Here is a 21,902-nt window from a genome sequence, read left to right as displayed (position 1 = left end):
AACCTTTTCAGAACCAGCGCTACTTTCAAGTGAGGAAAATGAAAAATGATCTATAAACCGGGAATTCTTCAAAATCCCACCGAGCTCTTCATCCACCTCCATAGCTTGGCCCTCCTTAAAAATAACAATACAATAAAGTAATTTAAATATCACTCACTAGTCACTATGCAGTACGTCACCTCTGAGCACCAATATGACAGCACGGATGGTGTAAAGCTTTGCAGTAGTATTTATCACTGGACTCTGGTACAAAATCTGAGCAGTATTACATGGACCAGCATCTGAGCTGCCAGCTAGTTAGACATTGGATGTTTTCTTGTCAATTTCATTCATGGCAATAAAAAATGACATTACGCCGGGATGTACTAATATACACACGCAAGGACGGGGGCTCTGAAATGATTTGCATTAGCGATCACTTTACTTTCACTTTCCATCGGCCGCTCTGCTATTGCTCATATGCAGTCTGCTAACTGCACAGACGTGAGTGGAGATTGCAGGGAGGGACCCTATGGATTCCTCTCCCAGTATTTTTACGATATGAAGCCTAAAGGCTACAATGGCTAACTATATCTTCACATGACGTTAGCTATCGGGGCCAGCTCCGCTTGGTAAATGTGCAAGAAAGCAGCCATCAAAGGTTTCTATATGGGGACTGTTATTGCACACAAAAACCTTGGATCCATCCAGGGGATACTTATTATTTGCAGGTACCCCTGAATCCTGAGGGCATTGTGGCTTACTGGGGTGTGCTGTGTGGTATACTGTAGGCACTATATGGCATAATGCTTATACTGGGGGCATTATGTGCTGAATGGGGGCACTGTGTGGCATTATGTAATTTTATTAGCATGTGGCTAAAACTACCTTTTAATGACTTCTCACAAGCCAGTGGCGTCTGTTTCCCCCCTAGGTTAAACTTTGCTCTGGTCGGGGCCACACAAATTAGTTTCCCTAAGCCTCCCACAAACAATAATCTGACCCCGGAAGGCATGTATAGCTGCTAAACTAGGTTATAATTCAATGGTTGCAAAGAGAGAATAAAATACAAGTTAACAAATCAAGAACAAGTTTTCAAAGCTATCTCTTAGCCCATACATTACTTAGGAGTGGCTAATACTGACAGCAGCCAAGTTTTGGATGGCAGTCGTACAGTGGATCTCAAACTCGGTCCTCAAGACCCCACACAGGTCACGTTTTCCAGGTCACCAGCAGGTGCACAGGTGTATTTATTAATGACTGACACCGTTTAAAAGAACCACAGGTGAAGCTAATTATTTCACTTGTGATTCTGTAAATAGACTTGGAAAACATGCACTGTTTGGGGTCCTGAGGACCGAGTTTGAGATAATTAGCTCCACCTGTGGACCTTTTAAAACATGTCAGTGAATAATGAACACACCTGTGCACCTGCTGGGTGACCTAGAAAATGTGAACTGTGTGGGGTCCTGAGGACCGAGTTTGAGAACCACTGCACTAATAGAATGTGGTACCTTGAAAGTGAAGTTTGCATCAAACTGTAACTCCGTTTTGCAACCTGTAACTCCACCTTTGTAGGTAACCCGGCACTTCTCCTTTACAGCTTCCTTTGGGAGTTTGAACAGGCGAAAGGTAGCAGAGACAAGCTTGTAGTCATCTTCTATAAATAAGTACATATCAATGAATACATTTTTTTAACTGATCCACTAAAGTTAAAAAGTGTTCAATTTGCTAAATGTTTTATTGAACAATTGTTCGAAAAATTATGTTTGGCATTAAAATACACAATTCAGACTACAATATATTAAACTAGTGATAAAACAATAGTCTTAGCCTTAGCATTATTACATATGGTCGAAACTTCCTGCTACATTCCCTCATCATCGCCACTGCTGTTTATTTATAGGACGCAACAAAACTCTGCAGTGCCGGACTCTCAAAAATACAAAGCATACAAAATACAAATGAAATATAAACACAGAACATGGAGATTTACAATAGAGGTTCAGACGTGAAAATCACAGTGGAGAGGGCCCTGCTGGTCAAAGCTTACAGTATATGACAATACTGAGATCACAGACAGCTTGAATATTTAAGGAGATCAAACATCTAATAAATGAAAGTATATTGTCCCTGCATTTCTGTATGGGGGGTGAGGGGGTATGAGTCATCCTTTTTACCCTCCATGTGCATCATTTATTAGGTCTTTGGGAGACATAGCAGGCAATGTATTTTAATAAAAGTGATGTGCTATGGGACAATGTGATGCCCACATCAGGGCCGACCAAGCAGGGCATCCCGTCCCCCACCCCACCCCCGAAAGCCCCGGGTCACATATCTTCAATTTACGATTGATAAGTGGGTTTATCTAATCCAGGTGTATTTTAATTATTTTTAACTCTGCCTAGTTACTGAGCAATTCAATATTTTGTATACATAAACATTACTTTGATACACTATCTATAAATCCTTTAGATTAGATCAGTGGTCACCAACCTTTATTGGGATGTGAGCTACTCTGGCTAATAACCGCAAAATTAAAAATCATTTAATGAAAATTAAAACAATGTTTCATAGAAAACAACAATGCATTTCATTAATACAGTGATATTGTTGCACACATCACTTTTAATTACTGGCTCCAAGGAGGTAAGTACAGTAGAGGAGCAAAAGATATAGGCTGGGCTGCTGTGTGATTTTTCGGGAGAGCTGGGCAGGAGTCACTCGCCCCAATTGCAGTCAACTCCTGTGATATCCAGATGGTGTCCGTCACGTATTGTGTCGCCCTATGGCAATGACCTGACACGCTTCCCCGTCGCTCCGCCTACGGCTTTGTCAGAGGTCACTTCTTCCTAGTTGACTGAGCGGTACTGCAGCTAGGAGAGCTACCAAATTATGGCCGCAAACTACCGGTAGCTCGCGAGCTACTGGTTGGAGACCACTGGATTAGATTATATAAATGTTACAGTAGAGTACCTGTAAACAGGACAGGTTATTTTTTGTGGGTCGTTACTATCTGTTATGGTATTGCCCTTGACTACTAATTGCTAACTGGCTGTACTGGTTATACCACAATCGCTAGCATCAATTGCTACTTTCTGCAAAATGCTTAGTAAATAAGACAGAACTTTTATTATGCTACCACTTGCAGGAAGTCGCATAGACTTCTAGTTATTTCCAGCATAAGCTTCACTGATATCCTGCAATACATTCATGTTAATACAGTATAAAGCTTACTTGATAAAGTATTGTTGGTGCAAATCTAATGAAATGTTCTGAAAACCCGCACATGATATATTTCTATGCTGTCCATTACAAATGTATTTATAACTTTAATAAGAATGTAAACTTTAAGGAGGTTTCGCAACCATACCTGACATACACTCAGGGGCGCAGAGAGGAGGGGAGAGCAAGTACTAATTCCCCGGGCCCGGGCTTGCTAGAGGGACCCGACGGGGGCCAAGGTCTGCCGCCGCCCCCCCTCCTTCCTATCAGCTGTGCTGGACTGCAAAGGGAGACTGCTTTCTGCTGCAGAGCCCCCCTCCCCACAATGCATCTCTATTCCTTAAGGGGGCGTGCCCACACCTCCCGCAATTAGGCCACGTCCCTTCACACGGGCCAGGCGCGGCTCTTGGCAGCCCTGCGTACATTTGGCACAAATGACTGCATTAGACACATCTTCAGACTGAACGGAACACATGTGTGACACATGTCCTTTCCTGTGTATGTTCTGATAGCAATGTGTCCAACTCTACATGAAGCTCAATGTGTTTATTGCAATCAGAATAGTTACCATAACCAAATCTTTTTTGGCATTAACACATATTAGGTGATTCACATGATTTAAATGATAAAGCTAAACTGGACTCAACACCTGTTCGGTAATACAGGGTGTTACACTCACTATTGTCCACAAAGTTTTTCTTACAACTTTTAAAGTAATTGATTTAGTGAAATTTGACACAGACATACCTTGGTCTATGAGAAATATGAGGAAGTCATAGCAAGTGTTGAAAGTGTTCGCCATTAGCATCCAGGCCAGCTGTTCATACATGTGCGAAGTGGAAGCCAGCTGGTCATGCATGTGCGAAGTGAAGGCCAGCTGTTCATATATGTGCGAAGTGAAGGCCAGCTGTTCACGCATGTGCGAAGTGAAGGCCAGCTGTTCACGCATGTGCGAAGTGAAGGCCAGCTGTTCACGCATGTGCGAAGTGAAGGCCAGCTGTTCACGCATGTGCGAAGTGAAGGCCAGCTGTTCACGCATGTGCGAAGTGAAGGCCAGCTGTTCACGCATGTGCAAAGGGAAGTTCAGCTGTTCACCACCCTAGTCAGCAGCGAAGTTTAAAATTCAAATAGGGGAGCCACACCAACTGCCAGTGAGGATATAGCCAGTGAGGATGGCAGTTGGTGTGGTTCCCCTATTTGAATTTTCACCTCCGGAATGTCAACTACTTTAAAAGTTATAAGAAAAACTTTGGGGCCAATAGCGAGTGAAACACCCTGTATTATAAATAATAAAATTATCTTCCATTTAACTTACTTAAAAGATCTTTCAGTTCCTTGTTAAAGGTGATATACCGAGAAGTGACTAATCGTGGGTAACAGAACCCAATCTCTTTAGCAATCTGTGATAGGTCTTCCCACAGCAACGCTCCTCCGATGCCTTCCCCTGCGTCACAACAGATCCATTGGTTACTCTACATGACTTTACACAACACGTATGTAGAACATTGTGGAACTGTTTCTATAATTATAATGCACTAACGCTGAAGATGCACCAGTAAAAATTATGAGTTATGATGTAAAAAAAGATTTTAAGATGATTAAAAGATTCAAATAGTGAAAAAGGGGCATTTCCATGTGCTTTCCCTGGTTTCTTGTCATCCGCAGAGGTCAGGACTTCTTACATTACCTCGGAGGTGGTGGAAACCTAGCATCAGCCAGTCATTTCATTAGTACCTTCCAAGCACAATATAGCAATATATGGGGATCTAACATAATAAAATATTCAAATATACAATAGTTGGATGCAAATTATTAGTACAGATGGTACTTTCTCACTATCCACCTTGTACATTTCCACCCAAACTCGCACATGGTTACACAGAGCGCTCTCTAGGGGGAGGGTTCCTAAAACCACAATGTAGCATGATACGCTCTGCATGACTGTATATTCTGCAGCCTATACATAATTTATATACAAGGGGCCTGATTCAGAGATTTACATATTCTCACAGATCGCAGTTGCTAAAATATGCTAATGCCCTCCAAAGCACAGCCGCACATAGGGACGCCCACTTCTACCTCCTGATATCCATCTGACGATGTGCAAAACGGTAAACATCGGTACCATCGATGCACATTCGCCAGTGACTGCAGCATGTAAGGGAAGTCTGACTAGCCGCAAACACTGCAGCTCCCCTGACATGCAGGGCTCTCCTGCTATGTAGGAGATGGCAATGGCTAATTTATACATGCCCATGAAAGAGCGTTTAAATGGTCAGACCCCCCCTGTTACCACCCCCAAACACTGACTATCTGTCACTCACTTTACGAGTGGTTCCTATGTATGAGAGTAATCGCACATCAATTGCTGCATGTGCGCAGTGCGGCTTTCACGCAGGCGTATTTGCAAACAATTGATCGATCTGCAAAAATATCGGCTTTGCAGAAATCTCTGAATCAGGCCACCTGAATTCTCACTACTTTTACCCCTCACTCAGAGAACCTTCCACACTACCCCTTCCCTCCTTTCTCTGCCCCCATTTTTCTCCCCTCTCCCCCACCTCTCTTTCTTATAAAGCTTTTAATTTTCCTCTCCCTTTACCACTATCTCCCATTGCCCCCCACACTCTTTCCCTCCCACCTTCTTTCCTCCCCCCAGCTTTACTCTCTCTTTCTCTCTCGGTATGATTCAGAGGTGGACGCTATTGGAGCCGCGACCATGTCTTTTTCCGCAGTACAACTGCGTCTTTATGCTTATGCCGATGGAGTTCGCACTGAGATTCCCACCAGCTGCGGTGCTAATCCGTCAATTTGCATATTAAGATTCACCTTCAGCCGCCTATCGGTTGCATCATCAAACATTGGGGCTGATTCAAACCCGTTCGCTATGATGAGAACATTCGTAGATGGCCGATAGTCGCTAACTGCATGCGTACACATCGTAATGCGCCTGCACAAAACAATGCGAGAAATCAGGATGCGTTCGCTCACTGCGTATAGACTGCCCAGTAGAGGGAGTGACAGGAGAGGCCGTTTGTGGGTGGTGACAGGGGCTGACCACTGGAAGAGGGGGAGTGGAGGTGCAAACGCAGTCGTGCCTGAGTGCCTCAATGCCGTTTCAGAGGCGTGCATAATTAAAAGGCAGCGTCATAGTACACGTCACTTGGTGGGATTTCACTCTGAAGTGATCACTGTACTTGCGGCAGGGTAAAGGCAACCTTAAGCGCTGCGATCGCATCCAATGCTGCTCGGTATAGCAATGGTTACAAGCACTTCCAGGAGATGACGTGGGCAAGTGGGCGTCTTATGAATGGCTGGTGGGCGTCTACATACATAAAGCAATCGCATGTCAAAACATAGTGGTTGTGCTTATGCCTTGCCGTGCGATCGCTTGCCATGCCGTCACATAGCCAAATTTGCATACGCTGGGAGCGAGCATACGCATTTAGCGAGCAGGTCTGAATGAGCTCCTTTGCACCAGCCCTGTGGAGACGCAGAATGCCCGTCTGCTCCTGGCAGCAGAAACCAGTGCATCTGCAGCAGAACATGCACAGCAGCTCAGTTGGGTCCGAACCTGGAAGCAAAGTGATCACCTTATTCTTTAGGCTTCGCTGTAAAAGTTTGATACATATTCCCAAAAAATAATTTCTTATTGCAGCAAGAAGAAATTATACTCATCAGTGCTACGACGCAGGGTTTGATAAATATGCCCCAAAGACAGATCTTTGTATAATTATATAAAATTGTTGCTTTATTTACTCTTTAAACAACTTGTCCCATTATACAAATTCCATTCTGTGGTGCCGAGATTATGGTGCTGACAAGAACATTATCTGCAATGCTCTTGTTGACATAACATATCAAAACCCATTTTGCCAAAATTCACCATTGAACACTACAATACGAGCAGCTCTTTCCATGAGAAGCAGCAAAGTTTCATAGCCACTCATTTACTGACGTCTTCATTAGCTATATCATGTTCTTTCCATACAAACGATCATAAATGGTTGCACGAAGTAACAAACCGGCATTAACGCTGAGTTTCTGCAGGTATTCAGCTTTGTACATGACCCTCTTCACTGGGTAAGACCCAGCTCGCAAGTTGCAAATGTGAAGAATTCTTGAACTCAAGTTCACAAATAAAAAGTTACCTTGCTAATTAGCTACTTCATAATTAAGAATTAATAAAGAGGTTAGATCATTGTAGTTTTTCCTTCATACTTACCCCACAGCATTTTGTTTTTCTTCAAGTCTTCAGAAAGTTTTTTGTTAATATACATATCACTGAAGAACATTTCACCCCCATCCTGTGGAACAGAATATACACTGCTTTAATGGAAAACTAATTAATACAATAATTGATGTTTCAGCACTTACAAATAAACTACTGACTTGGGGATGTGAGATGATATAATGGTGGAGTATTTTTGGAGGTGTTGGGACAATTGATGAGTCTGATTAATTAATAGTTGTGCGCTAATGCATTCTCAACTGCTAAGCTAAGTGGCAGCAGTGGGTGGCACAAACACGTGGCAGTTCAACTTCAAACATGGCACATAAGGAAACATATGTTGAGAGGCCTGAGGGAGATGGAGTATGTATGTAGTTTCAGGCAGGGAAAGGCAGAGTTGATTCATAGTAAACTGAATTTATTTATTTTTTTCATTCCAAAGCAAATGTATGAAGGAGGGAGGTGGAGAGTAATTTTCAAAGAATGTTTGACTTATTCACATCAGTCCTTGCCCCAGTTGAGCTCTTGTGGTGGTCCAGTATTTATTTATTTATTTTTTCAATTAAAGGGGCATGCAGGAGATGTTGTCTGTGGCAGCACACAAAATGGAAGCTCTGAACAGGAAGGGGGCAGAGGGACTTTTTAAAGTTTGGTACAAAACATCTGTTATCATTGTGCTTCTTGGATTATGGATGGGAAGGCAGGGAGGGGAGGAGAGAGAACATCTCCAGACGTCATCAAAAAATAGCCTTTCCATTTGGTGTTTGAGTTGCATCTGACCAAACATGACTGTTATGATCAAGGAAAGCCAAGCCCCCCAGGTTTGTATCTACAAATCAAGGTTGAAAAAATGGCATAAGAGTATCTTGCAATGTGATTTTAGTTGAAATAAATACAGTATGAAACTATAAAAAAAAAGTAAATGTCAGAGCAGTGGCACAAAAGCACGGCAGTTTAAAAGAAAAGATGACATCTATTAAACTTTTGCAAGACAGCAGTGGCAGACAGGATGGCAGTTTCATAAACTATAAAATTAAAAATGTCAGGCAGCACTGCCCCAACAGCACATAATGCAAAGAAAAGAGGTGCAAGATGGAATTGTCCTTGGGTCCTTCCACCCACCCTTATATTGTATATAGGACATGCACAGTTTAACAAACCAATCACTTCCGCAACAGGGACTTCCAAATCTGGCTGAAGCGATTGGTTTGTTTGAGCCCCCACAAAACAAGCTACCAATGGGCTGACATTGCTGGCAATGATCTCTACGTGCACAAACTGGCTTTACAGAGGCAAGTTGTTGTCGCCATCATCATCCGATTCCTCACCCTCATCAATGTGTACATCATCTTCACACAATATTAATTAGTCCCCGCTGGAATCCACCATTACAGCCCAGGTGCCTCTATAATTTTTGGATGTAATTGGCAGTAAAGATCTTCCTCGTGAAATTTGTAGTTCATTTTGATGAACATAATTTCCACATTTTGAGGAAGTAGCCTATTGTATGCTGATCACTGACAAGGTTCCCGGCTGTGCTGAAACGTGTTGAAAGCTCTCTGGAGCATGTTTGTTCATTTACGCTGAAGCATTATACTTATATGTTTAGATTTATTACAAATATTGCAGGTATTATCAGTTACCTTCCTACTGGGGACTATATGAATGAGTTACACGCTGCTAAAACAAAAGCACAGGATAGAGGATGACAGTTCTTCTCAATAAACATGTGAGCTATGAATGATCATATACTGGCACCTAGTGGTCTTATTGGTAGCTGCAGGTTGCATTATATATATCATGTATGAAAATATTGTGATTATTTTGTACAATTGAGTACTGTAGCTTAAATAGAAAATGATTACCTCAGTATCTACAATATTTTAGGAAAGAACTGTTTATAGGGCCTATTTATTATCAAAAATAATGCAATTAAGGGTTGCCGCATTTGAGAATATTAGGGTCATTTCACAAGGGGGTATCACAGCAGATATTGGATATAACTGCTGTAGACCCCCTCTTTATGCATGCAGAAGCAGTCCCCATAGGTTTCTATGGCTGCTGCAAAAAAATCCCATTTACCAAGCTCTGAAAAGCTGGGCGTGTTTGAGCTGAGGGCTTGGTTCAGAGCCGCTCATAAGCGGCTGTTCATTCGCTCCGAGCGATGTTCGCACATCTGCGCATGCGTATGGGTCATAATGCGCATGCGCCAACCAGTCATTGCAGTCGGAAATCGATCGCTCGCAAAATAGCGAGTGCCTGCTAATTTGAGTGACAGGATGAGGCGTTTGTGGGTGGTAACAGGGGAAGGTGCTTGAAAACGGGGAGTGGTGATCCGAACGCAGGCGTTCCAAACGGTCAAAACGGGCATTTTAAGGGTGTGCATAATTAACAAAGCAGCGTCATCGACCACGTCACTTTGTTGTTGTCACTTAGCCTGAACTGTTCGCATAATTGCGGTAGGAAAATCCAACCACAAGCACTGCGAGCAGTTCAGACGCCTTTCGATGTACTCGATTAATCAAATAAATAGCAGAGATGACGTAGGATGCGAGCGGCCAGGGGGCGTCTTTACAAAACAGCGAGCGCATGTTTCGTTCGCTCGCTCAGACATAGAGGCGTCAACAGACCGCAAAGAGCGAGCGCTCAATTTAAATAGCCGGCCCCTTTTTCTGAACGAGCGAGCGCAAATAGCGTCCGGCTCTGAATCAGGCCCTGAGCCCCCAATGCCATTTCTTACATGCTATATTAGCACATTTTCTTTTTGGAGAGTGACCTGAACCTGGATCCAAAACTGCAAGTAAAGTGATAGCATAACTTTTAGCATTCGCTAGGATGGGCTGTTTTCAGAGCCCATGTATCACAGCATTTGGCCCCGCCCCTATGTAAATTTCACCCAATCGTGGCAGTTTATCAGTGAGGGGCGGGGCTTAATGACGCAATTCATTAGGCCCCGCCCCCATCTGCCCCGTGCTGCTTCTCTTACCCGGGCTTCTCCCGGGAAGAGATTCTAAAAGGTAGGTAAGTATGGTTCTACCTAATTATAGGTGGAACTCATCATTCCACCTCTCCATAAGTATCTATTCCGAAAAGCTGTCATTTTTGCAATGACAGCTTTTCGGGAAATAGATACTTTTCCCTGCCTACACTACCTTATCGCATCTGGAAACAGTGCTGCGCATGCGCTGTTACATCTGTAAAACCAGCGCATGCGCAGCACTGCCTACAGATGCGTTAAGTTTGTGTAATCCCCCTGACCCCCCCACCCCCCTCTCCCCTCCGCTCACCTCCCCCCCCCGACTTACCTGTCCGCGCAGCAGCCTCTGGCTCCGTCCTGCTGGTCTGTCATGTGGTTTCCCAGCAGACCACATGACATTAGAAAAAAAAACTTTTTTTTTTTTTCTAAACTTTCTTGTGCTCTGCTGGGGAGCACACATGTCCGACCAGCCTCCGGAGCCTGAGGATGGAGCAGAGCGCCGGAGGGACTCGTCGGGGGACCTGCACACGCGGATACAGGTAAGTCGATTCTGCTATTCACCACCTCACAGTGGCGAATAGTAACTGCATTAAATTCCGAAAATTCATAATTTTCGGAATTTGATGAATACCACAATTTCCACATCCCCATACTAATGTACTAATGTATGGGGAGTGTGGAAATTAACGCAGGGGAACTTAGCAAGGAGATATCTGTGATATCTCCTGTGCTAAGTCTGTTCATGAATACCAAAATAACGTTATTTAAGGAAAATGTCCTTAAAAACATTATTTTAGTGTTGATGAATAGGCCCCTGTGTCTGAAAAATGACAGTTAAGAGCTGATTGGTAAGTACTTTATCTCCGTCCTCTTTATCTCTCTCCAAGGCTTAGTACATAGACCCTAAGCCTTGGATGGAGATAAAGTGAACTGAGATAAATTACCAGCCAATCAGCTCCTAACTACCAAGTCACAGGCTGTGTTTGAAAAATGACAATTAGGAGCTGATTGGTTGGTACTTTATCACTTTCCAATTTATTACTCTCCAAGGCTTAGTACATCTCGCCCCTTGTTTCTGAAGGCTCCCAGTTCCCTGCTCCCTTCAGCAGTGCTAGTGGTGATGCTGTCAGCGTCGCCAGAGAGAAGAAAAGGAAGAAGAACAGTGGCCGAGACATTAAGTACAGAGAGAAGAGAGGGTGATGGTATTGGAAATGGCAATGAGGGGATTGGGGACTCCACTGCTGGCCAAGGTGCAAAACTGTGCAGGTACAGCAATTCCACTGGGGTTAAAAACAGATGGATGTATTCAGGGCCTAAGCAAAGTGAGGAGGTCACCAAGGATTAGAGGGGACCTAGAACACTGAATGTGTGACATATGCAGTCTGCACACTATGAACTGGTCAGTGACATGGACATGAAGACCTGTTGTGGAGAGAAAAAGGCTAAGTGCTCCCACGAAGCAGGGAACGTCCCTGGAAATACACCTTCTCCACCCCAGGGCTGTAATGAGGGTTGCGCACCGGGAGCATGGGGGTATTGGCCTAGGACACCTTAGTACTCTGGGCCTGATTCAGAACCGGACGCTCTGAACGAGCGCCCGCTCTGAATCAGGGCGTTTATTTTTTATTTTTGGAGCGTCCTCCTGGACGCTCGCATAGCTGTGGGTGACCACCCACAGCTTATGCGAGCGTCTATGATGATGGTCGCGATGGTCAAGACCATCGGGCTTGCGACGAGACCCTGCGGTAGGGTCTCGGTGACCGCAAGCCCTGGAGTGATTTTGGCTCTATCAGAGCCAAAATCACTCCCACTGACATCACTAGTGATGTCAGTGGGGCCGGACCCAGATGGTAGGCATTCCCATGGGAACGCCTCCGTCTGGCAGCCACAGCCCCGGCACGCCCACCAAAGGGGGCATGCTGTCACTCAGCATCGACAGCACGCCCCCTTTGGTGCGAGACCCGGAGCGACAGCTTGGCTGTCGCGATCTGGGTCTCGCACATGCGCACGACGGAGCTCCCTCCGTCGTGCGCATGTGCACTAGGGCACCATCGACCCGCTTGCGAGCGCTCAGCGTTCGCGAGCGGGTCTGAATCAGGCCCTCTGTACCTAGCACTGCTCTACCCTTTTACCTCATATAAACATGATTGTGCTGGAAAGTGAAATCTAATTTTTGTGTGTAGATGTAGAAACCTTTGCACACACGTCTTTGCCCAGGTGTTATAGTCCATCCTACTTCTACCTTCGTTTGGCTTATTCCACAGACCACGCCATCCTGTCCTGCAAATCCAAGCGCTTTTACGTAAAATACTGTACAATTGTGCAAAAGTAGACATGAGATGTCCCACAGCAGCATTTGCCTATTGCATGTTTGGTTCGTAAAATGACCCTTAAATTATTGCAAATCACAAGATAGTTATCGTGTCAGTTTAATAGTACATTGGTGACATTAATTGGGGCGATACTCATTGCAGCGAGCGTTACCTGTAAAACTCTGTAAGCCTCAGCAAGCACAGCCTTTTTATCCGGAGAAAGGTTTATCACACAGTTAGATCTGCAGGAAACAGATAATCAACATCAGTAAAGTACGGTCATCTATATTCGTAGACTGTACAATGCATAATTTACACTGAGATACATAGAATTTACCTGTAGTGCCAAATAGGTGAATAAGTTTAAAAAATTGGTACTCGCCCTTAAGATAACAGTGCCAGTATCATGACAGGAAAAATCAGGCAGCATCCGGGTATATTATTAGAGCTTTTTTCAAGCTTCAAAAAACTGGAAGCCGGAATAGGGTACATACAGCACCTCCAGCTCTGCGCCCTGGTCGGCAGCACTGGACACACAGTCCTCATTGCAATACTGTATATATTAATAAATAGCAACAGCACCTGTTCCTGCATGGCTGGTAGTGACTTCACCTCTGAAGCTGACAGGTACGTGTTAATATTGCTCCAGCGTCTAATACGGTTTTATGCTTGTGGTTTTGCAATATTTGGGGGGCTGTACACAAAGATGGATGGTTGTCCCTATTATATTAGAGAGTTTTCTTTTTAAGTTTTATTGAAACCTAAAGACGAATGCAAAAAAACAAATGATTAAAAACATGGGTGGGGTGTAAGTGTATGTGACCTATGTCAAGTGTAAACCGGGCGCGTATGCTACTAGTGCCGATTTTTACGCATATCGCAATACGTATGCGTCAGAATGTGAACGGAAATACGCTGTGTTTATGGTATGTTTTTTTCTTTTTGTGTAAATTCCGTCTAGTATAGTGCGTCCAACTCAGCATCAGGACCAATGTAGTGTCACCAACAGGTCATGTTTTGTGGATTTCTTTAATCATGCACAGGTGAGTTACTCTATTATGTTGGGTCAGTAATTATCCCACCTGCTTCGACAGACAGAAATCCTGAAAACATGACCTGTTGGGGGGTACTTGAGAACCACAGATCTAGGAAACTGGAACAGTAGTCAAGCACAGTTTGGCCCACGTAGGATCATGAATTGCTGTTTGTCACTCTGTGTCTGGAGAGAGTTCTAGCAGCCTCTGCATTGGGACATACTTACCTAGTATCCTGGATCCTCTGGGAGACTACCAGAAGACTGGGTAATCCTCCGGTATCCCACCTACTTCCTAGGGAAGTGGGCAGGATGGGGAGAATAATTCCATAAATCATGGATCCATGGGAAAAGGACGGGACCACCATGACGTGATAATCATGTAAATTTGTGTCCTGCCCCCTCACCATAGACCCACAATTCCTGGCATTATGCCGCAAGGGTCTACTGACGCAAATAGAGCAGCCCCAGCCAATATCTGGTCTTCTCCCAGAGAGGAGATTATAGAAGCCAGTAAGTATGCATTGGGATAGGGATATCTAACATGTTATCTATAAATGGCTATAATTTGCAGGCCACACATTGGGTCTGATTTGGAGTCACACGCAGCTAAGTCTCACCACGCATGAGTCCAGATTGTGTTCGCACTTGCGATTTCAGAAGCACCAATGGAGAAGCTCATTGAAAATGTATTGGGCATTTCTAGGATGTGCACGGAGATGGCCCATCTTATGGGCGTGTTATGGGAGTGTCGCAGACGTGTCATTGACGTGTTTGAGTACACAGATGCTTAGTTGCTCACACTGGAAGCCATTCTAAAGCTGGCCACACACTAGACCAACTTACATCCAACCAGCCAACTTGTTGATTGGTTGGAATGAAAATCTGGTAAGGAATGGGAGTAACTGATGATCAGCAATTTGCTCCTAAATACCAGAAAACAGATGAAAATGGTTGTTCAGACAAGTTTGTTAAATGTTTGATCTAAACAACTTGTTCAAACAAGAGTTTTTGTCCATTTTCCGGCGTTTGGGAGCAAATTGCTGATTGTCATTTGCTTTCATACCTTACCAGATTTTCATTCCAACCAATCAACTAGTTGGCTGGTTGGATGTAAGTTGGTCTAGTGTGTGGCCAGCTTAAGATGGAAAATCTGCGCCTGCTAAGTTTCGATGTTGCGACCAATGGTGAATCTAAAGACTAAAGATGCACCAAATGGTATTTCAGCGTCTGCAGACACTGACAGTGGGCGCCTCAGTCCTTGCTCATTCGGACGAACGGCTCTACACCAGGGAAGGGCTCTGTAGAGGCATTTACACAAAGTCGCAGACATGTGACCGGCAAAAGATGCCGACGCGGATGCGGCTGCGTCCGGTTCAGAATCAGTCCATGTGGGGCTGATTCTGAGCTGAGAGCAAAGCAGAAAATAAAAAAGCCAGTAACTGTGCACCTGGAACAAGTCATGTTACACTGCAAGAGGTGCTAATACGTTATTTTGCATGCAGGGTAACTACTGGCTGCTTTTATATGTAGCCCACAATGCTATACAGCTTTAACATTACACTGCAATTTATATTTTGAGTTAGGACCAGGGCCGTAACTAGGGTAGTGTGACCTGCGCCATGGCACAGGGCACCGCAGGGCAGGGGGCGCTGTTTGGGCCTGTCAATTTTCTTGTTTATCACTTGTAGCTTCCTCTTCTTTTATCCCCAGCATCTCCTGGCCTCCTCTATCTCTTCCCTGGCTCTTCTCCATAGGGCCATGGCCCTTTTTCGGGTGCACTATCTTATGTCCCTATTTGAAAAATGAGGGAGGCGCCAATGCTCTCTCTGGCACAGGGCACCAAAAAGTCAAGTTACGGCTTTGGCTAGGACACTCCCCTCTCACATCTAAATCTCATTGCACATTTTAAACCTGCCCATACTTGCACAGAAGGGGGGGGGGGTGAGGCGGCATAAGTGGGCGGTGCAGGGAGCATAATGACAGGACCGCATCATTGTGGACTTATCGTCTGCTATACAATACTGAGATTGCCGGCATTGTAAAGTGGGGGGCGGGGCTACAATTATGTAATTCAGCGTGAATTGCGTCAGTCGCCCGGACCATCCAGTTCACTCCTCCGGGCGGACGTAAGTAGCTCCCAGAGACTTGAACACTCTTCCAGGCTGTCGGGAACACTGCCCATGATTCGGTAGCCTCCTAGCTGTTCCATGAGAGTGGGCCTAGTCTTAATCTGCCCTACCTGCAGTGGAACATGGCTTTACCAAGCTGAAAAGTTACTACTGTAGGTCTTTTTTGCCTTGCTCCCAACTCAGAATAAGCCCCCCTCCCTCCAACCAACTGGCTGAATAAGCAAACTCATTGCTACATGTCCTTAATGGTCATATATTCTTATTTCCTGAATAGTACACAATTGTATAGTAAGCAGATCTTTGATCTAATATCCACATTCTGGGAGAGAAATAATCCATATTACATTAAAATATCACCTACATTATAACATCAAAACTGTTATCTTCTAGTTTAGCTTCTTTCAGGTTTTCAATGTAGCCTTTGATAAAGTCCACATTAGGCTGTTGCAATCCAAACTTCTTCATATGATAATCAATGTATTTTCTGGAGAGCTCTAACTGGAAACAGAAAGAAACAGTATTTTCATTTAAACAAGTGATAGTAATAATAATAATAATAATCATAATAATAATTTAATAGGGCAGCTCTTCCATATTAATTACAATAGGATTTAGTAACTGCTTTCAGAAACCTGCAGGGGGGAACGTAATAGAGCGCAATTTATGGGGATGAGTTGCAAACCCCCAGATGTATTAAAGGCAAACGTGCAGAAAAATCATCAGATATGCGTGATTGCCATCCCAATCTATAAGTGTTCTCAATACAAATCATCAGATGTAATAGACTGCAAGTTCTGCTGCCAAATGTGTCAGAAAACATTTCCAGAGATGCCTCTGGCTGGCGAGATGGTAGGAAGTGAGAATATGACTCGGAAAAGGGCAGCGCATTTGAAAATCTAAGAAAATGTATGGTGTGCCTATCTGTGCCTATCATCCCTCTCCCTACCAGGTGCACAGTGGTGCAGGAGCTACACACCTGGCTAAATATAGGCTAGATTCGGAGCTGTACACCATCGCCGGTGTTTTCGCAGTCACTTGCGGCGACTATATACAGTGTGATTAAAAGTCAGAGAGCGTTTGGGGGAGGTATTGGGGAGTGTCGGGGGCATGTCTCACCCTGCAACTGCGAGCCCATGCAAGGAATATGGCACCGGTGTCTCAATCCCCACGGCCTTTCTACGGGACAATAGACTCACTCAGGACTGCAACAATGGGATGATCTGTGACCGATGCTGAGTCTATGTACGCAGTTGCTGCAACATTATACGCAGATCATTGGATTTGCAAAGCTGCAGGTGGACGTTGCAATACGTCTCCCGGGGGCTGCGACATTTGCATATTTTTGCATAACAGCTATGCACACGGACGCAGCAGCGCGGCATTAGCGCACATCTCTGAATCAGGCCCTGTGTTCATAATGCTCTGTTTCACCCTCTTGTAGCAAATTACTGCACAAGGTGCTGCCTCTCTATTTGGGCCAGCGGAGGGTGGGTGACAGGCTTGCTGGATGCTCTGCATTAAGGGTCTGGGGGTGATTCAGAGGTGGATGCAGGGAAGCCATCGAGTGCAAGTGGCCAATGGTTTCCCTCTGTGCATGCGTCCGAGCCACACTGCGCATGCGCCTCTATGGTTTCACGCACAGTGGTGCAGATCAAAATCGTATACAGATCCACGATGGGCGTTCTGGGGGGTGACTGGGAGGGGGATGGCTACCAGATGCTGACATGTCGTGGGCGTATCGGTGTCAGTGACTGTATCTAAAGACGCTGTTGCACTGATGATACCAACGGCCATGTTCAGTCTTCATTCTGTGCCATCCATAGGCCAATGATGTGGGCAATGGTGTGCCAATAGTACGTCTTTGTACGCACATCGGTGGATTTGCACCGCAGCAGGTGGGCATCTCAATAGGACGCCCATCGGCCATGGCAGCGCTTCTGCACAGAGGTGTAACTAGGTATTGGAAGGCCCCACAGAAAAGGTTTGTAAGAGCCCCTATGGTGAAAAGTGTATATAACACATGTAACTTTGACACAGCAGATGGGTCCCCCTCAGCTCTGGGCCCCATAGCAGCTGCACCCCTTGCACTGGTTACGCCCATACGTCTGCAATAGCGTCTACCTTTGAATCACCCCCTTAATGTGGATTTATGCACAGGGGACGGGCTAAGATGCTCTGCTTTGAAATCTCAGCTCTCAGATCCAATATGATATTGCCCTAAAGATGTGGGATGTGACTTTAGATGCCTGGAATGGAATGTTAGGGTAAATCTCTGGGATGTGACCATGTGGATGTTAGGAGACAGCACATTTGATTTCCTGTCTTTGTGGGGACTTTCAGTGTGCATCTTATACAGTATATCAAAGCCTAGCAGGATATCACCAATATAATCAGTGAATTTCCTACATTCTGTATGGACAAGGTACCTGCTCATCAGTCATGTCTATTCCAATGACTTGTCCTTTAGGTCCAACCAGCTTACTCAGCATGAAACAGTCCCTTCCACTCCCACTGCCCAGGTCCAGCATCCTGCAGCTCTCCAGGCATTCCGGTACCAAAAGTCCACAGCCATAGTACCTAGTCAGGGAGAATAAACCCAAAATGAAAGTGGGGTGAAGTAGTGGGAGGAAGATACAGTAACTATACTAAGGCAGGAGTGCGTGAAACACAGAAGAGACTGGAAGGTGGGTAAGAGCTGAAGTTATTAATGAATTTCCCGTACACATTTGGTGAGATTGCCCAGTCCTAACGGTTTTGGGAGGAAAGTTATTAATGTGTTCCAGCCACCAAATATAGGGGAATGAGTTGGGCACAGGCACATTTTTTTTCCACAAGTTGCACTTTTTCAAACAAAAAACTTTTGCGCACAAAAAACATTTTAAGAATCAATGCCTTTGTAGATATGGGTGTATCTTGTGCTTACGCTTCCTTGCACCCAGAAGGGCAGAACAAACAAGGGTGGTGGTGTGTAAGCGTTGGCTGAATACAGTAGAGGCGTTGACTTGCACACAAACCTTTATTTTATTTATTAACATTTACTTATATAGCACCAGCATATTCTGTTACACTTTATAATTGGGAACAAAACAGTCATAGATCAGTAATAAAACAAGGCTGGGTAATAACAGACAGACAAAGAGGTAAGAAGGCCCTGCCCGCTACTCTAGGCGTAAGTGCAAATGCATTCCATGCAGGTCACAAGAAAGCGATCTGCGCTATCTCCTCTTCAGTCCTGGCACTAGGACGCCTGGACTGCCTGAGGTGACTGACAAGTATATATAATATACTCTGTTACCACCACTGTATAATATATAGGTGTCTGCTACAACACCTGCATTAACCCCATACATTCCCTGCTGCACCTGGAGGTACTGCACTGTGTACCTGCTGCATACTGAGAGTCTGATTCATTACCGTTCGCAACTGTTATTATGCACGCAATCAGATGGGTTTTGTGTTCTGCGCGTGCGTATGCATCAGGGACAGCCACTGCGATCGGGACTGCGATTGCAGAGGCTACACAGACCCATCGCAGAGCGATTGACAGGAAGTGCCATTTGTGGGTGGGGACAGGGGGTGGTCGGGGAAACGCAGGTGTGCTAGTGCGTTCGCACGCCGTTTCAAAGCATGCATGATTTATCCACTGCGATAGCAGCCTGAGGTCTCATAGCGTGTGTGGTTGTTAGCAATATCTGAGTAATGTGAGTAAACTGAGTTATCGCAGTTGAACTGCGTGCGAACTAGAGATGAGCCGCTCCGAACATAGGGGATCCGAGTCCACCCGAACGCTGTTCGGGTGTTCCCCGCCTGACTCAGATCTCGCTAGAGAATCCGACATCAGGGCTCCTCGAGTGTAGGGTAGACCGCTGTGATAGCAGTCTGCCCTACACAGACACAAACACACAGCCGCCAGCAGCAGCTGTGTGCTTGTTACAGCAGCCAATGAGAGTCAGACAGACTCTCATTGGCTGCTGCACGGAGGGAGCCGGCTGGAGCTCACTCAGGAGCTCCGTCTTCCGGCTCCCTCCTCGTTGCGTGGATGCAGAGCGGACGGCGCGGGAGCGGGGATTCAGGTAAGTTTTTAATTTTTTTTATGTGCGTAAGGGCCGGGGGCGCTACTGGGGGGCACAGCTACTGGGGGGCACAACTACTGGGGGGCATACTACTGGGGAGGTCTGCTACTTTGGGGGGCATACTACTGGGGGGCCCATACTACTGGGGGGGCCTGCTACTGGGGGGGCCATACTACTGGGGGGCCTGCTACTGGGGGGCATAATACTGGGGGCCATACTACTGGCGAGGCCTGCTACTGGGGGGCATACTACTGGGGGGGCATACTACTGGGGGGCCTGCTACTGGGGGGGGCATACTACTGGGGGGGCATACTACTGGGGGGGCCTGCTACTGGGGGGCATAATACTGCGGGCCATACTACTGGGGGTGCCTGCTACTGGGGTGGCATACTACTGGGGGGCCTGCTACTGCGGGGGTCCGCTACTTGAGGGGGCATACTACTGGGGGGGCATAATACTGGGGGTCTGCTACTGGGGGGGCCTGCTACTGGGGGGGCCTGCTACTGGGCAGCCTACTACTGGGGGCCATACTCCTGGGGGCCATACTACTTGGGGGGCCATACTACTGGGGGGCCATACTACTGTGGGGGCATACTACTGGGGGGCATACTACTGTGGGCATTGTGTAAAAGGGGCACTACTGTGGGCATTGTGTAAAAAGGGCACTACTGTGTGTCGTAACATAAATAAGAGACACAACTTTATGGTGTAATGTGAATAAGATTGTGCACTGTGACTCCTTGGGCCATAGCCCACTTTGTAAACAAGTACCTTGATTCTGCTGCCCGTACCCCACTGGGTGGGTGCACTACTTTTCATTTCTGCCACTGCTGTGTGGCAATGTTTCATAGATGTGCTTTGTACTGTGGTGTCTGCGTCACTGTGCCGCTGCTTTGTCGCTTAGTAACAAGTCAGCTCACTGCAAGTTTTGGCAAATAATGTTGAAAACAATATTATAAGCTGTGAGGTGTTCTAAATTGACTGGAAATTAATGTTATTGAGGTTAATAATACTCTAGGAAGAAAAAAAAGACCAATTTATGTGATTTTAGCTTTTTTTTGTCATTTTTTGTAAAAAAATCCAAATCCAGTCACCGCAGTTTGGCAAATCCAAAGCCGGACGACGAATTAGAACCAAATCCAAATCCGGCAAAAATGGTCCGGCGCACATCCCTAGTGCGAACGCAATACAACTCCGATGGTTTTTGATCTGCGCATGAACAGAACCTGTACTGCGCATGTGCAGCCCTTATACTGCGAGATCGCTCACAGTGCTCCCTAATCAGCAGAGTGATTGACAGGGGAAGGGGCCGCAATGGGCGGTTTCCCAGAAACGGGTAGGGGGTGTCCTGGTGCAGTGATTCAGATCCTCCTGTGTGCACGTGGGGCTGCAAACAAAAATCGGTGGGTCTGGCGGTATCCTAAGCGAGGCATATAGCTAACTTAATCATGGCTAATTGCATTGACCCCATACAGGGCCTGAATCACCACGGAACGCAAGTCTGCACACGCACGCAGCGGTCGCTGCGAAAATATGCCAATAAACCCAATCGCAATGACACTGCAGCACAAGAACCAGACGCCCACCACTACATAATGCCGCCCACTTCCCTTTACTCGCATCCGCAATACCTTGCTATACAGCGAAAACATCGGTAACAGCAAGAACCATCGAACATTAGCATAATAGTGGTTGACCCGACCTCACTCAGGATTTGGGCCGCTTCCTGTGTGCATCTAGAGCTCTGGCTGCATCTTCCGTCGCAGGGGCTTAATTATGCACGCCCCTGTAACGGCGTTCAAATGCACAGGCATGCCTGTGATTTTCTGACCACCCCTCATCACCATCCCCAAACGGCTACTTGCTGTCAATCACTAGCTCATTGCGATTGCTTCCCGATCGCAGCGGCCGGTTTGCGTACGCACACTGCCATGCATATG

The 21,902-nt window shown here is 45.7% G+C and overlaps 1 protein-coding gene across 1 annotated transcript in view; it reads right to left on the bottom strand.

Moving 5' to 3' along the window:
* Positions 1-21,902, bottom strand: part of LOC148504643 (arsenite methyltransferase-like) — a 46,140-nt gene that overhangs the window by 9,896 nt on the left and 14,342 nt on the right. The window contains exons 4-10 of the mRNA XM_088448745.1: positions 18,316-18,466; positions 16,251-16,387; positions 12,897-12,966; positions 7,430-7,511; positions 4,520-4,648; positions 1,494-1,639; positions 4-114 (exon numbers count right to left, since the gene is read on the bottom strand). Coding sequence (XP_088304871.1) covers positions 4-114; positions 1,494-1,639; positions 4,520-4,648; positions 7,430-7,511; positions 12,897-12,966; positions 16,251-16,387; positions 18,316-18,466 — 826 coding nt within the window. The remainder of the gene's footprint in view (positions 1-3; positions 115-1,493; positions 1,640-4,519; positions 4,649-7,429; positions 7,512-12,896; positions 12,967-16,250; positions 16,388-18,315; positions 18,467-21,902) is intronic.

Source organism: Taudactylus pleione, unplaced genomic scaffold, assembly GCF_031769625.1.
Source record: "Taudactylus pleione unplaced genomic scaffold, aTauple2 ptg000464l, whole genome shotgun sequence".
Taxonomy (NCBI): domain Eukaryota; kingdom Metazoa; phylum Chordata; class Amphibia; order Anura; family Myobatrachidae; genus Taudactylus; species Taudactylus pleione.
This window is presented reverse-complemented; position numbering and strand designations above follow the sequence as displayed.